Source organism: Oenanthe melanoleuca, chromosome 5 (assembly GCF_029582105.1).
Source record: "Oenanthe melanoleuca isolate GR-GAL-2019-014 chromosome 5, OMel1.0, whole genome shotgun sequence".
NCBI classification, from domain to species: Eukaryota; Metazoa; Chordata; class Aves; order Passeriformes; family Muscicapidae; genus Oenanthe; species Oenanthe melanoleuca.
The window spans coordinates 46,224,117-46,238,798 of record NC_079339.1 but is presented as its reverse complement, the minus strand read 5'-3'; the positions used below and the strand labels follow the sequence as shown (position 1 = coordinate 46,238,798).

At 42.3% G+C, this 14,682-nt stretch overlaps 1 protein-coding gene and 1 long non-coding RNA gene across 2 annotated transcripts; one reads left to right on the top strand and one right to left on the bottom strand.

Annotated features, from left to right (window-relative positions):
- Positions 1-106: 106 nt before the first annotated feature.
- On the bottom strand, positions 107-3,984 carry LOC130253640 (uncharacterized). The gene is made up of 3 exons (XR_008840591.1): positions 3,926-3,984; positions 1,893-1,993; positions 107-518 (listed from the first exon to the last, which is right to left on the bottom strand). It is a non-coding gene; the product is annotated as an uncharacterized LOC130253640 (long non-coding RNA).
- LOC130253631 (alpha-1-antitrypsin-like) lies at positions 3,844-11,863 on the top strand. The gene is made up of 5 exons (XM_056492353.1): positions 3,844-4,216; positions 7,626-8,267; positions 8,908-9,178; positions 9,704-9,851; positions 11,531-11,863. The coding sequence occupies exons 1-5, from the start codon at positions 4,138-4,140 to the stop codon at positions 11,738-11,740; spliced, it is 1,350 nt and encodes a 449-aa protein (XP_056348328.1). The 5' UTR covers positions 3,844-4,137; the 3' UTR covers positions 11,741-11,863.
- Positions 11,864-14,682: the final 2,819 nt, after the last annotated feature.

Here is a 14,682-nt window from a genome sequence, read left to right as displayed (position 1 = left end):
TATTAGTGAATTGTGAAGAATTTGATAAATCAGCCTTAGTGATCAGTGTCATCTTTGAAAAGCAAGGTATTTGTCCAGCTGAGAAAATAAATATTATAAAGCAAATAAAATTTGAGTGGATAAATCTAAATGAATTTTCTGCAAACTACTGGCTGGCTTCTGACATTGGTAGGGTTTCCAGTAGACGGATGGCATAGCTGCAAATCACACACTGGGAGAGTCAGTCACTTTAGGCCAGGCCCAGTCACTTCCTTTGGAGGCCAAGTCTTATTCCATACTCTCTTTTAGGACATTCACAGCTGATGGCATCCACCCACATTGCGTTGGCTTCTTTGAGCTGGCCATTAATGTAACCAACTCTACACAGACATCCTATGTGGAAGCAGTGCTGGGGAATGTTTTGGTTGGCTAGATATCCAGAAGCTTCTATGGGCATTGCATTAAAGATTTACTCTTGTGTTTCTTGTAAATAGAAGTCCCTTGCAAGTGGATGTTCAAAAGGGATAGGATATGAATACCTGGAAGGGGAAAAAACAAACATTTAGACTAATCCTATCTCCAAAGTTTACATATATGCTGGGAAATAAAGTGCTTTAAGATCTGTTCTCTAACCATGAGGTCAACTGGCTCATCACAGGTCATATCCACATTGCCTAACTCTGACCCTGCAAGTTATCCCATCTACTTACTGGAAATGTCCCTTGGCCTGTGCTAACCCCAAAACACAAGCTTAGCACTTCTTTGGAAGAAACACATGGTGGCATGTGTCCGAAACTGAGCTGAAAGTGTAAGAACATGAGTGACTGCAGGCTGATGCTCCTCAGAACTGCTCTGTGTACTGGGACAGAGGAGTGGGAAAGTGTCACTTCATCACTCAGCCCTAGAAGCTCCCCCTCTGCTTTAACTTCACTGGCACTCAGGAGGGCACAACAATTTTCATTTGCTGTCATTTGTTTTAATTCTGGGAGTTACACTGCCATTTCTAACTTCTTGTACCATTGTCATTAATTCAGGGTTTTGGCCTGCAGTCTTAACTAATCGAGTTTGATGCATCCTTTGACAAAATATATCAAAGATAAGAGACATTTTGAGAGGAAAATTTTGGTCTTGAATTCTGCCTACTATTACTTATTTTCAGCCCTGTTTTATTTGAAGTGCTTTTTATAAAACTTCTAACAACTAGCTTTGAGATGCTTTGGTAGCGTCAGGTATGTCTACAGCTCTACTATCTTCAGCTTGGATCTTAATGGAAAATACATCAGGAACATCTGAGATGAGCTGTCAGTGACAGATTTCCCATATTGAACATTATAATTGACTGATTGACTCCAATGGAATTCATATTAGGCCTTAAATGCTTGTATGCTCTTGGAAACACTTTTTCATTCAATACTAGGAGATTAAGTATGGACAAAGTAGAGAATATAAAATACTATTTTCTGAACACTGATGAAATAATTATCTGAGGTAAAATGTGTGTTATGAGAAAAGGAATCACACCTCATAGTAAAAGGACTTTATTTTCTTCTGAGATATAACACAGAAGGAAAAAAATGGAGTATTTGGTTCTGCTTATACAGCTTTCTTCTAGCAGACTATGAGTTTATATGAAAATTCAATACAAAGATACCTATTGCTTTGGTGAAAAGAGCTGAAAGCAATGTAGGAAAGGTCAAGTTTCTATTCCCAGTTTTGTCACAGAGTTTTGCTTAGCCTTCAGATTTTTTTTTCTTTCTGTTAGTCATGCTGGTTTTTGAAATGGGAGCTTAAAGCATTTTCATTATTTGAGGAGAAAAGGATGAAATATTTGTAAGACACGGAGAGTGCATTTGGGATAACCCCTACAGAAAAAGATAAGATTACTGAAAGGAGTTGATTTTTATTCTACTTACACCACTTCTGCAGTGATACCAGTCTCCTGATTTTAATGGAGTTGCGAATGTCAAGAAGTCGATTTAGATGAACTTTTGTAGACATCCCCTGAATGATTGACCTTTACAGGGAAACAAGAAACAGCTGCATGAGGATTTATCATGCAATGTACACATTCATCTTGCTGATCTTTTGTTTTTACAGTCAGAAATCTGCCTTGGGAAGCCCTCAAACATAACTTTCAAAGCCAGCATATAATAATCAGATGACCAAGCAGCAACTGAAAAATTATAATCTGATGACCAAGCAGCAACAGAAATAAGTTAATGATATGGGATGAAACTGTTCCTATCAGGAGGAACCAGGACACATTGCATAGCTGAGCAGAGTCACTGTCAGAGTAGGGAGAGAGATAATGAAATTATACCTTAATTCCTTCCATGTAAACCATTATCAGGACAAGTTTGTCAGTCTTTTATATGACTCCACTGCTTCCTGGAGCTAGAGGCCCCCTGACACAGCTACCACTTATCTCAAAGCCTCCAGGAATTCCACTCCCTCTTCTGTGCAATTCCCCTGGATGGCTCTCCTTTTGCAAAACTACACAAAATTTATAATTTGGCCTTGCATTTCCCTGTGTTTTGGGGATGCAGCCATTTTCACCAACTGGAATGTGCAGTGAAATAACAAACTGCTTTCCTCTGCCTGTGTTTTCACAGACTTGCCACCTGGCTGACATGCAGGTGACACCTATGTATGCTGACCCAGCCTCATTTTCCATTGCCTTCAACAGAAGCACCATATATTATCCAATAGTTTCTGTTTCTGGCATCTATGACCTTAGGAAGATTTCCAAAGAACTGGGCATGACTGATGGATTCATTAACCATGCTCATCTGTCTGGAATTGCTGGGAAGCTGATTTTTTGAAAATGATAATTTGTGGGTCTGCTATAACTGCTGGTCTTAACTTTGTCCAGGAAGACACTTGGGCCATGATCAGAGGATCTGATGACTGGGAGTTGTGAGCAGGGACAGAAGCAACTTTACATTGACATGCTGAGTGCTGCTGCATCTCCTGGGAGAAAGGAGAGGAATCACTGCAGCTGCTTTGCTGTTCCCAGGAATTCTTCTCAAGAAACAGTGTCATCCCTCAGATGGTTAGCCAAGCATTAGGACTAGGCTGAGAGATTAATGCTATCTATGTAGGCAGGCCTAGGCTTGAGAAAATGTCTTGTCTTTGCTAGAGTTAAGCAACAGCATACTTACTACTCCTTAGACTTGGTCATTTTACATAATACTTCAATAAACTGGGTACTGGTGCATACCATAAAAAGCAAACCCCTGTCTGCCTGAATGTATTCTGACCAACCCTGCCTCTGTCTTGTAAGAGAGAGTAGTTACATAGCAACAACAGTGATGGTTGATTCCTATGTGTAGATAAATCATAAGTTTACCTGGGGCAAAATCATGTACCTGCAATGGAAATAATTAGTCATTGCTAATTAGGATAAGTGCCATGCACCTCATCCTTAAATAACCTTCTAAATAGCTAAACTGTGCCTGTTTCAGTTCCTCTGAGAGGGATCCCAGTGTAAGGTACAAATGATATGTATGTAATTCATGCTTATCCCATGCATAGACACCACAAGGGGTTAAGATCTTCTCCCTTCTCCCCAGTTAGCATTTAGCTGTGGAAAAGTTTGCCTATTTCCTTCTTCCATTGTTTTCTTATTTTGGTTATTTTTCAAGGCCTGCTATGCTTTGTTTTTCACCTTAGTAGTTTCTAAAATACTCATCAAAGGTGCCTCTAACCAGTGTTCTGAGCCCACCAAATAATGCCATTTAGGGCAGGGTGGAGCTGCACCTGAACAAACTTGCTGCTGCCTTGGGTGCTCAATTAGAAGGCATTGCTGCATTAGGGTATCCTGTCCAGAAAGTTCAGTGGGATGGGACATCCATGATTTTGGCCTTTTCTTAGCTTTCTAGTTCTTCTCATGTTCGGTTTTCAGGAAGTCATTTACCAGAGTTATTGGCAAAGCTCTTTTACTTACAGTTTAGCTTGAGCCAAGAGTATCAAAGTGCCTGGTCTTTCTCTTGCTTTAGAGATCTAGGTGCTGGCATCATTCTGGCTATGTGATGGGAAAAAGACTTTAAATATTTGATATCCAGGAAAAAATAGTTTACTCAATCTTTGCTTTGCAAATAACTTTTGTTTGCCCTGTTAATCTTTACCAGAGGACATTATCTTAATACCAGGAAGCAAATGAATAAGAGGGAAGAAGCACTCTTGAGAAGAAGCCCTGTTGAAAGAGTTCTTTCTCATGAAGGGAAAGTCCAGCACAGTAAGTACCATATTATGCTTTCTTAGAAGTCTTTGAATGAATGCTGTGTGTGATCCCTGCTATTTACAGGTGAGATTAATTTTAGGAAATTATTTTACCTTCTGGAAGCATGTTCTGAATGTTTGAAGTAGAATTAATTCAGTGATCCAGCTCCTAGCTATAGTGACAGGATGACAGTGACATGAGGTCCAAAATGAATGCCCAACAACCAATACCAAGATGAAGAACAAACTTGTCTTTGCTCCCAGAGGAATAAATTTAGTTGAATCTCAATGTCTCAACTATTACAGGCTGATGCAGGTCTAATCAGAGTAGCTTCATTTCTGCCTAGTGTGTCTAAAGACCAGGATACTTGCAGTCAAGTGGCCAGGAAGAGAGAGCAGTCTCTCTTAAAGGCAGATTTGGGGAATTATGAAATTAGTTTTACCAGAACAAAATGAAATATCAAGTGGTAGAGTGCCTTTTTCTTCTTGAATCAGTGTTTATACCCAGCATTGTAGACATGCTGAGCATGGCTCCCATACTCAGCTCTTCAACAGCTTATATCTCCTGCTTTTCATAATAGATGTTTAGAAAAGGGGGAACCTGGAAATAACAACTCCCCAGAATAAGTCTGGTGCAAGAGCTGAACCTGGCATTAAACACACAGCCTGAGGCAGATTCTGGGCAGAATCTCATTCTCCAGAATAGCTATACAGCTGCTATGAACAGTATATGTCCCTGAGGGCCACTGCTTGCTTCATGAGTTTGAGTTTCTGTCTTTTGAGATAATTTAGGTGAGACACTACATATGTAATAGAATAGTTTGTAAGTGTAGGAGAATAGCTTGCAAGGATAGTGCAGAAGGCAATCTTTTCTAATGAATTACAACTGTAATCAGTACAGGGGGAAGGAGTGGAAACAGCCATGCCTGCCCAATGAGGATGGGGGTTATTGAAACACTAATCTCCGAAAAAAAATAGGATTTTAGTTAAAAGTTAGTTATTTACTAGAATTAATTAAAAAGCAAATTGATAGATAGGCCTTGCTGAAAATAACTAAAAGTTAGAAGGAAAATTAAAAATTAGAAGGAAAACCGAGTTTGAGGTAGTTATCTGAAACTTAAATAATTGATTGCCTGTCATCTTATGTTTGCTCAGCTGTGCTTGCAATGGGAAAAGACGAAACTAGTAAATAGATCCAAAGAAATATGGACAATGCAACCAGAAACCCATTCTTTGAAGAATTGGACTATGCCCAGAAACCATTTGTATTGTCATTGATAGAAAAGGTTGAGAGTTCAGGGTGAGGAAGACTCAACTCACTTCCTCCTTTTAAGACCCTTCCCCACAAAAATGACCCCAGACTTAATTTGAGAAGCCAGCCATGCATGCTTAATAGCTATTCAAGCTAATTACCATAGGAAGCAGGGGATGGGAGGGGCTGTCATTATGAATATGTATTTGTTTGAAGCTTTTGTCAATAAACAGAATTTGTGATCTCCTGTAATTTAGCAGTGCTATTAGAGGATTACCTCACACTGCTGCCCAGGGCTGAATCAACATACACTTTCTAACTTTAAATTGTTAGAGAGTCTTTTGTCCATCACAGTTGAGTATCAGTATTAGGCCAATACTCATATTTTGGTAAATCATTATAAAAGAGTGAGTCAGCTAGTTGAAAGTGAGTTGGAGCTCTGCTGCAGTTTGGGATGGAGAGTGCTGCAGTTTGGGATGGAGGCTGCTGCAGTTTGGGATGGAGAGTGCTGCAGTTTGGGATGGAGTGTGCTGCAGTTTGGGATGGAGAGTGCTGCAGTTTGGGATGGAGTGTGCTGCAGTTTGGGATGGAGGCTGCTGCAGTTTGGGATGGAGTGTGCTGCAGTTTGGGATGGAGGCTGCTGCAGTTTGGGATGGAGGCTGCTGCAGTTTGGGATGGAGTGTGCTGCAGCTTGGGATGGAGTGTGCTGCAGTTTGGGATGGAGAGTGCTGCAGTTTGGGATGGAGAGTGCTGCAGTTTGGGATGGAGGCTGCTGCAGTTTGGGATGGAGAGTGCTGCAGTTTGGGATGGAGAGTGCTGCAGCTTGGGATGGAGAGTGCTGCAGTTTGGGATGGAGGCTGCTGCAGTTTGGGATGGAGAGTGCTGCAGTTTGGGATGGAGGCTGCTGCAGTTTGGGATGGAGTGTGCTGCAGTTTGGGATGGAGAGTGCTGCAGTTTGGGATGGAGAGTGCTGCAGTTTGGGATGGAGTGTGCTGCAGTTTGGGATGGAGTGTGCTGCAGTTTGGGATGGAGTGTGCTGCAGTTTGGGATGGAGTGTGCTGCAGTTTGGGATGGAGGCTGCTGGCTGTGCTGTGAGCAGGTAAGGGATATGTGGTCCTGCAAGGGACAGACAAGGTAAGGAGATGCTGTGTGAGGAACAGAGAGGGTCAGGTGGCTGGTGAGGGACAGGTTTGGGGTTAGCCAGTCATGCAGGAAGAAAAGGGAAACTTGCAGAGAGGAGAGGAGTCAGTGCTGTGTGGAGCTGCCTGTGAGGGAAGGAGTCAGAGCTGCCTGAGAGAAGTTCATTGAAAAAAGGCATGAAAAGTTTTCAGTAAAAGACTGGTGTTGATGCCAGTCATGTCTGTCTTGATACAATTACTACATATATGGAGAGCATTCTTCTCCACAAATGTCACAGGATTCCTTCCCCAAAAAGACAGAAGAGAGACTGTGGGGTTATGTAGAATTTACTTATGTCAGATGAAGGTAAAGGAAATGTTGTCCAATTAAATATACACAGCAAGGCAGATTCCACTGTAGCTTTTCCTAAGCTCTTGAGTCTTGAACTTTGCGACTTTATGGATAACTTATGTGCAATATAGAGTGTCAATAAGCTTTCTCAATTTAGCCTCAATTTTAAAGGCCTTTAGTCAGAGCTGTTATATAAAAGGCAGAAATATAAAAACAGTTTAAGGGCTGAGCATTTAGGTGGCTTTTAAACACTACTATAACAGAATATCTCTGCGTGTTTGAAAACCAAAGTCATATCAAGACCATGGGTACCACAGAAAAGTATCAGCAAAAGCTGGTTCCTCTGCCAAGTACTCAGCAGATAGATGGGTGCCAAAACATGAATTCAGCCATATACCCAAGGCACTCAGGATTGCACTGAGGCCGTGCTGCCCAGAAGCAAGAACCATTTCACACATAATGCCTCAGAAAAGCTGATTCTTCCTTGGCAATACCACATTATTGTCTTATTTCCTTTCTCCTTGGTCACAAACTAAGAGAACTGACTAGAAATAGACTGTCCAGAAGCCAAGTGAAAGAGTATTTCTAAAAAGAGTAGTACTGCTAATGACTGGCATCTGTCAGTATCTAGAATATGGAGTCTTTTTATGCAGTAAAGAAAATCTTCTCTAGATCTAAAAGTTGCTCTCTTCTTTCCTAACAGAACTTTTCAGGACAATGAAGTCTGCATTGTATTTGTGTGTGTTGCTTCTTGGACTTCAAGTCCAGGGTCAACAGCAGCAACAAATACAGCACTCCCCAGCAGCCCAGTCCCAGGCTGATGCTGAAAACTTGCCTTATGTCAAGCTAGCTCCCAGCAATGCTGACTTTGCATTCAAGCTTTACAAGCAGATCAGAGATGAGCAGGGCGACAAGAACATTTTCTTCTCTCCTCTGAGTATCTCCACTGCCTTTGCAATGCTCAGCCTGGGGGCCAGGTCAAACACACTCAGAGAGCTGCACGAAGGCCTTGCCTTCAACCTGACACGGATGGAGGAGCAGGAGATCCATCAGGGATTCCAGCACATCCTCCAGCTGCTGAATGACCCTCACCGAGCAGCCCAGCTCAGCATAGGCAATGCCCTGTTCGTAGATAAACAAGTGGAATTGCTTCAAGACTTTTCGGATCGTGTCACAAATTTTTATTATGCTGAGGCCGTTTCTAGCAACTTCCAGGATCCTGAAGAGGCGATGAAGGAAATCAATAAGTATGTGGAAACCAAAACACATGGCAAATTTGTTGATTTCGTCAAGAATCTTGATCCAGATACTGTGATGGTGCTCCTTAACTACATTTACTTTAGAGGTGAGTGACAGACATGGGTAGCAGCTATACAAATAAGCTCTGGAAGTTCTGAGAAACACATTTTTTTCACATTGGGAACTCATCCTATCATCTAATTTAAATTTCTCTTTTTAAATTACACAGGAAAATATTTGAAAGACAGGAATGGAGAATAATTTTCTACATGAGAAATTTAAACATAATGAAAAAATATAAGACTCAGCAGAAGTACTGATCAATGCCATACAAATTTTAAACCACGTTCAGAGCTGAAGATACTCAGAACTTATGATCATTTGTTGAAAGGCACAGGTGTTTGGCTGGGCAGGACATGGTCAAACACAGATGACAAGTGCAGGAAAGGAATAAGCCTGAAGCTTGCATAGTTGGAGTCTGTGAAAGATTTACCATTATCTGAACAGGCAAAGACTCATCTCTTTTCCACTGCAAGCCTCAGCCTATACTTTTCTTATGTGATTTTATTAAAATAATTGAAAAGAGGTGAAGCATCTTTCTGTGGCCAGGCAACAAGAATCCTTAAATTGAGACAAGCTTGTTGCTGTCTCTATGGTCCAGGTATATTATTTTAAGCATCAATTAAATGTGACATGCCATTATTAGTCCCTTATTTTTCAATCCTATACTTCTTTTTTCCCCAAAGGCTCCTGGGAAAGACCTTTCAGTAATCTCGCCACAAGAGATGATGATTTCTTTTTGGATGCCAAGAATTCTGTTAAGGTCAAAATGATGCATCAAAACAAGCCCTTTAATGTCCACAGGGATGAGAAGTTGTCTTGCTGGGTAGTAGAAATCCCATACAAAGGAAATGTTACTTCATTTTTTGTTCTGCCTGATGAAGGGACAATGAAACAAGTGGAAGATGCTCTGCTAAAAGAAACTGTGTCTGACTGGTTGAGATCATTTCAAAATAGGTAATTCTTTAATTGTGGCTTTGTTTAAATATTGAGCAGGCTAAAACTACTCATCCATGAAAGGTAAAGCTTAGGATACCTTGATGAGTTGCTAAGTACAGCTCTGAGGAGCGAGCACTACTCAGCTCAGACAAGCTGTCATGTGATTTCACACCAAAGAGAACCCTCTCAGCTCCCCCAGTCACAGCTCCCAGCTGTCAGGATCCTGCACAGGGTAGATTGCTCCCAGAAACCTGCCTTCAGTAGGAGGAATCAAGTTTAAAAGAAAATACAATTTCTTTTTCTCCAGTCTGGATTATACTTTCCAGTAGTCATTTTCACAAACCATCACTCTAGCCCTGCACCATGGATCAGACTGTGGCTGCTGACACAGGTACTTCAGTTTCTGCTTCTCTAACATGAGATTTATCTTACAAAGCCAAGCCTTAGCTCCATGAGTATTTGGGATGGATATATACCTGCAACAGATTTTGTTTCAAGAGATATCACAATAACAAACTCACATTTTTATTTCTTTTTCAAAAGAGAGATCTACTTGGACCTTCCCAGATTCTCTGTCTCCAGCTCCTTGGATGTTAAGAGCATATTTGAGAAAATGGGTGTGAAAGAGGTGTTCAGTGACCAGGCTGATCTCTCTGGAGTGGCAAAAAACCTTCTTCTGAAGGTTTCCAAAGTAAGTATGCAAGCTGGGATGGTAATCATGAGATTTTTCTGCCTTGTGTGTATGCAGGTTTAATCCTACAAACAGGCTGATCCTACCCCTGGAGTGTGGCCATGGCTTAATGATTGCAATAAAGGAAGGAAAAGGTTAGGCATTAAATGTCTGCTGTTCCTACAGGCTCATATTAAATTGGTTACTGCACAGTGATCCTACAAACTTAGCTGAAAGTCTCTGAAGAAGACAACAACTGGAAAGCATAGCAGGAATAATTTCAAAAAAAGCTGGTGTTAAAGAAGTAATGCATGACAAGAATCATAGTTATGACACAAGTCTGGGAATATTCATCCTTATACTATGTATACACATTGTCTGAGCAATTCAGAATTTATATGGACAACAGACTTGTGGGACAGGGATAGCCCCATTTCACAAACAAGGAATGAGCACACAGATAAACAAAATGATTTCTCTGGAGTCCCAAGGACACATGCCTTGTGTCATGAGGGAGGTGAGCCTTCCCTCTATTCTTCACCTGTGAGACTCCTCTGGAGTTCAACACAGCCAGTTTGGGGCTCCCTGGCACAAGGGACACGTGGACACCTGGAGCAGAGTCCAGTGCAGGGTGAGCTGTGTGCCTGGAGCAGTGGATGAATTAGGAGAGGCTGGCAGAGCTGGAGTTGCCAGTCAGGAGAAGGAGGGTGAAGGGGGGTTCTTGGCACTGGCTACAGATATTTATTACAAAGGTGCAGTCGAGATGGACACAGACTCTTCTTGCAGACGAGCTGTGATACAGCAAGGGGCAACACACAAAAGAGAGGAAGTGGAATATTCTAAATGTGTCTTATGTAAAAAAATTCACCATGAGGGTGATCAAAAACAAGTATGGGTTGCTTATGTAGTTTCCACCCTTGGAAATACTCAGATCCTGACTGGAAAAGATCCTGAATAATCTCCTCTGGTGTCAGAGGTGACACAGTGCAGGAGGTTGGTGCCATTCAATGGCCTCTAGAGGTCCTTCCATGGTATATTGTTTGTGATTCCTCACATTCCTCCCTATGTCATGGGCAAACACCTGGCTTGTAGGTATGGGTCTGATGTCTGGAAAGCCAAGTAAATTGGTGAAGGGTAAGCAGAGACTCTTGAGAAGAAAGTTTAGCTGTGTTTGACAATGAAGGAAGAAAACAGAAGGCTGTCCAAAGCAATGAAATAGCTCGTGTGAATTTCTAAACACAAATTTACTATACCCACCACAGAAAGTCCTGAAAAATCCCTGAAAAAAGCCCTCCATGGGCTGTGCTACAGAAAGACACTCTATAAAACTTGTCACTATTGTTTTGGCAGAGAGAATTATTTTGCTTACACAGAAATTGATGCAAAATGAAAAAATTTCTTCTTTCTTGTTCAGTATTAAAGACAAAATCTTACTCTGAGAAACAACAGAAGAAAAAACATCCTCTATGTTGCTCAGTCTCTGCAAACAGGCATGTTTGACTCTGGCTTTTGAAGAAAACTTTTCCTGAACTCAGAGCAAACTTTGCTTGTCTTGGAAAGGCTGGACACTAGTAATTTTTTTGCTCCAGTTCTACATTCATAATTTAAGAACTACCTTCCCACAGGGTTAAAGCAAGCAAATTTCTCCCCAGCTGCTTCTCTCTCTTCTGTGCCTGGATTATAATGTGTTTTCCTTGCAGGCAATTCACAAGGCCACAGTGGATGTGAGAGAGAATGGCACAGAGGCTGCTGCAGTGACTCTAATGGAAATTATGCCAATGAGCCTGCCCTTTCCTCCTCCTCCTCACATCACCTTCAACAAGCCCTTCCTGTTGATGATTATTGACAAAAACACTGATGCCCTGCTCTTCCTGGGGAAAATTGTGAACCCAGTTGCCAAGGAAGACTAGGCCAGAGCATTTATACTGTCCAGTGCAGAGAGGAGAGCTTGTGCACATCCCAGGAAATTCTTGTCAAAGTAGGACTAGAACTGATCTAATGAATAATTAACAAATAAATAAATCTTCTGTCAAGTTCTTCTTTACTTCAAAATGGGAATTTGGGTACAAACATTGTAGGTTATTTTTACAGAATTACTCAGACCAAGTAGGTAGCCATGAGATCTTCAACAGATACACATTTTCTCTGTAATTATCTTGGTGTCAGGGTTTTGTGTATACAGACACAACTTCCTGCTGTTAGCTGAGAACCTTCCTGTGGGAGCTGGTCATGTCCAGCACAGGACAGCCCTGACCTCTCCTCACAGAGAGAGCAGCCCCCTCCCCTGCAGCCCCCTCTGCCAGCACCAGGTACAGAACCCAGTCCTCAGCTGGGGCTCACAATGGGTAGCCCCATTTAATGGATGGGTAGAACACTTTGATGGTGCCAATGAACTGCCAGCAGCTCCTTCAGCGTCCTCTCAGCACCAACAGCTGGAGGGCATTTCTGCAACACAGCCTGAGCTGAGCCTCAGGACAGCTCAGGACTGCTCAGGACAGCTCAGGACCGCTCAGGACCACTCAGGACAGCTCAGGACCGCTCAGGACCGCTCAGGACCGCTCAGGACAGCTCAGGACAGCTCAGGACCGCTCAGGACAGCTCAGGACCACTCAGGACAGCTCAGGACAGCTCAGGACAGCTCAGGACCACTCAGGACAGCTCAGGACCGCTCAGGACAGCTCTGGACAGCTCAGGACAGCTCAGGACCACTCAGGACAGCTCAGGACTGCTCAGGACAGCTCAGGACTGCTCAGGACAGCTCTGGACAGCTCAGGACAGCTCAGGACAGCTCAGGACCACTCAGGACAGCTCAGGACTGCTCAGGACAGCTCAGGACAGCTCTGGACAGCTCAGGACCACTCAGGACAGCTCAGGACCGCTCAGGACAGCTCAGGACAGCTCAGGACAGCTCAGGACAGCTCAGGACAGCTCAGGACTGCTCAGGACAGCTCAGGACAGCTCAGGACACTGCTTCTTCCCTGGGTTCCCAGCCTCAGCTCTGCCCTCTCCTTAGGAGGAGCTGGAATCAGAGACCACTGAGGGGCCTGGGGATCCCTGACACTGCTGGAGGGCTTTAGCTTCTGGCTAGGCTGGGTCAGAGCTGCTAAATGCTTCTGCAACGTGGTTTGGTTTGGGAGAGCTCTGGCAGGTCATGTGGTGGAGAGAAAACCACAGTGTGCATTTTTGCAGTGAGAGATAATAAAGCCTTTCATGTGAGCAAGCACAGACCTTCCCACAGTCCTACAGGAAAAAAAAAACCCCAACCTCCAGCCAACTTATTCACACAGACCTAGACTTGCTTTATGTAAAATATTTTCTCTATAATCATTCCCTTATATCCCCCATCTCTGGATTTTAAGGAAAGAAAACTAGCAATGCTCAATGGAAAATCTGAGGCAGCTATACCTGTCTAATACAGTCCAGGAAAAATCCTAATTTTATTGTTTACTAGTAAATATTAGTTCACTGAAATAGAAGCCTTTGTAAAACTTCTTAATTATCCTCTTATCACAATAGTAAGGTTTTCTTATGGAAAACAGTGCAAGTTCACTTGGTGTCTTATGGGTTAACTGCAGTTTTTTGAGGGTGGGAAAATTATTTCAGCTGAGAGGATAGTTCCCAGTTATGCTTTGGTAACTTCCCTGCAACTGCAAATAAGAAAAATAAAAAAAAAAAAAAAATAAAAAAATAAAAAAAAAAAAAAAAAAAAAAAAAAAAAGTTTTAAAAAGGCAGACTGGTGATTTCTCAAATTAGCAGTTAAGTTCAAAGACCTTATTGGAAACTTAGATTTTGGAAAGAAGCTCAAAGAGCTGGAAAAGAACAGGAGTGTTGAGCTGAGTTGCTCAGATATTTTAGCTCCATGGTGGAGCTAGGGAGAGTATAGCAAGAACATGATGATTTAACAGAAAAAGTGAAAGCTTTATAAATGTTCAGAAAGTCTGCCTTAAAACCAAAGGCAACACTTTGATCCAGCTGTAGATACCCTGAATCAGCTCTTGGTGAAACTGAAATTCTACCAAGAGGAAAACATCACCCTGAGCCAAGATAACACCAGCAGGCTGAGAAACTTCACATTTTCAGGAGCAACATGGAAAGAAGAGAAGAGGGAGAGTAAAATCTCTCTGAAGAGCACAAGGAGCCCTTGGCCACACTTCAAACAATGCCCCCCATACTTCAGACACACCGACCCAATGGAGAGAAAATGTGGAGCCAGCACATGGAGTTGGCTGCCCATGTGTTGTGGCCCAGTGTTATCAGGGATAAGCAGCCTCACCACCCTCCACCAGCACAGCACCTACAGATTAAAATCTCAAAGATATGCATTTGATCCTTCATGACTTCCCTTGTTAACTAAAAAAGTAGCACCTACCCCAACCATACTGGAATATTGGGCATACAGGATGCACAATGAGGGATAACACTGGACTGCAATAACTTTGCAATGTTTGACCTCCATTTTGTATAGATTTTACCAGAGAGATCTCTCTGTGCCTTCATTAATCATCTGTCTCTGATGCTTTTGGTGTCAAGGCCCTACCTGAGAAAAAAAGCACTTCTGTAGTGTTTAGAGACAGCAGTACTGTAGCTGAAGTCACAGGAGTCCTGACCTAAAACTCCCCACAGTCAGCCCGAAGTGGGGATGGAGATTATCTGAGCAGTGCTTTTGTTTTGTATTCCCAAACAGTCTGACCTGATATTCAGCAAAATTAAGGTTTTTGAGAAGCAATAGGGAATGTTGTAGGCAGCAAGTTGTCATATTTGAAAAGTAACAAATTGCACTTCAAAGTTACTGTGAACTCTCTTGATTTGTCTGAAATGCACCTATAGAAATAAGAACCATAAATAGTCACC

What these genes read in the sequence shown, in the direction of transcription:
- LOC130253631 (XM_056492353.1), top strand. Translation starts at nt 4,138, where the DNA reads ATGAATAAGAGGGAAGAAGCACTCTTGAGAAGAAGCCCTGTTGAAAGA. An exon ending in TAACTACATTTACTTTAGAG is followed by an intron (nt 8,268 to 8,907) that starts GTGAGTGACAGA and finishes TTTTCCCCAAAG; the next exon opens with GCTCCTGGGAAAGACCTTTC. An exon ending in TTGAGATCATTTCAAAATAG is followed by an intron (nt 9,179 to 9,703) that starts GTAATTCTTTAA and finishes CTTTTTCAAAAG; the next exon opens with AGAGATCTACTTGGACCTTC.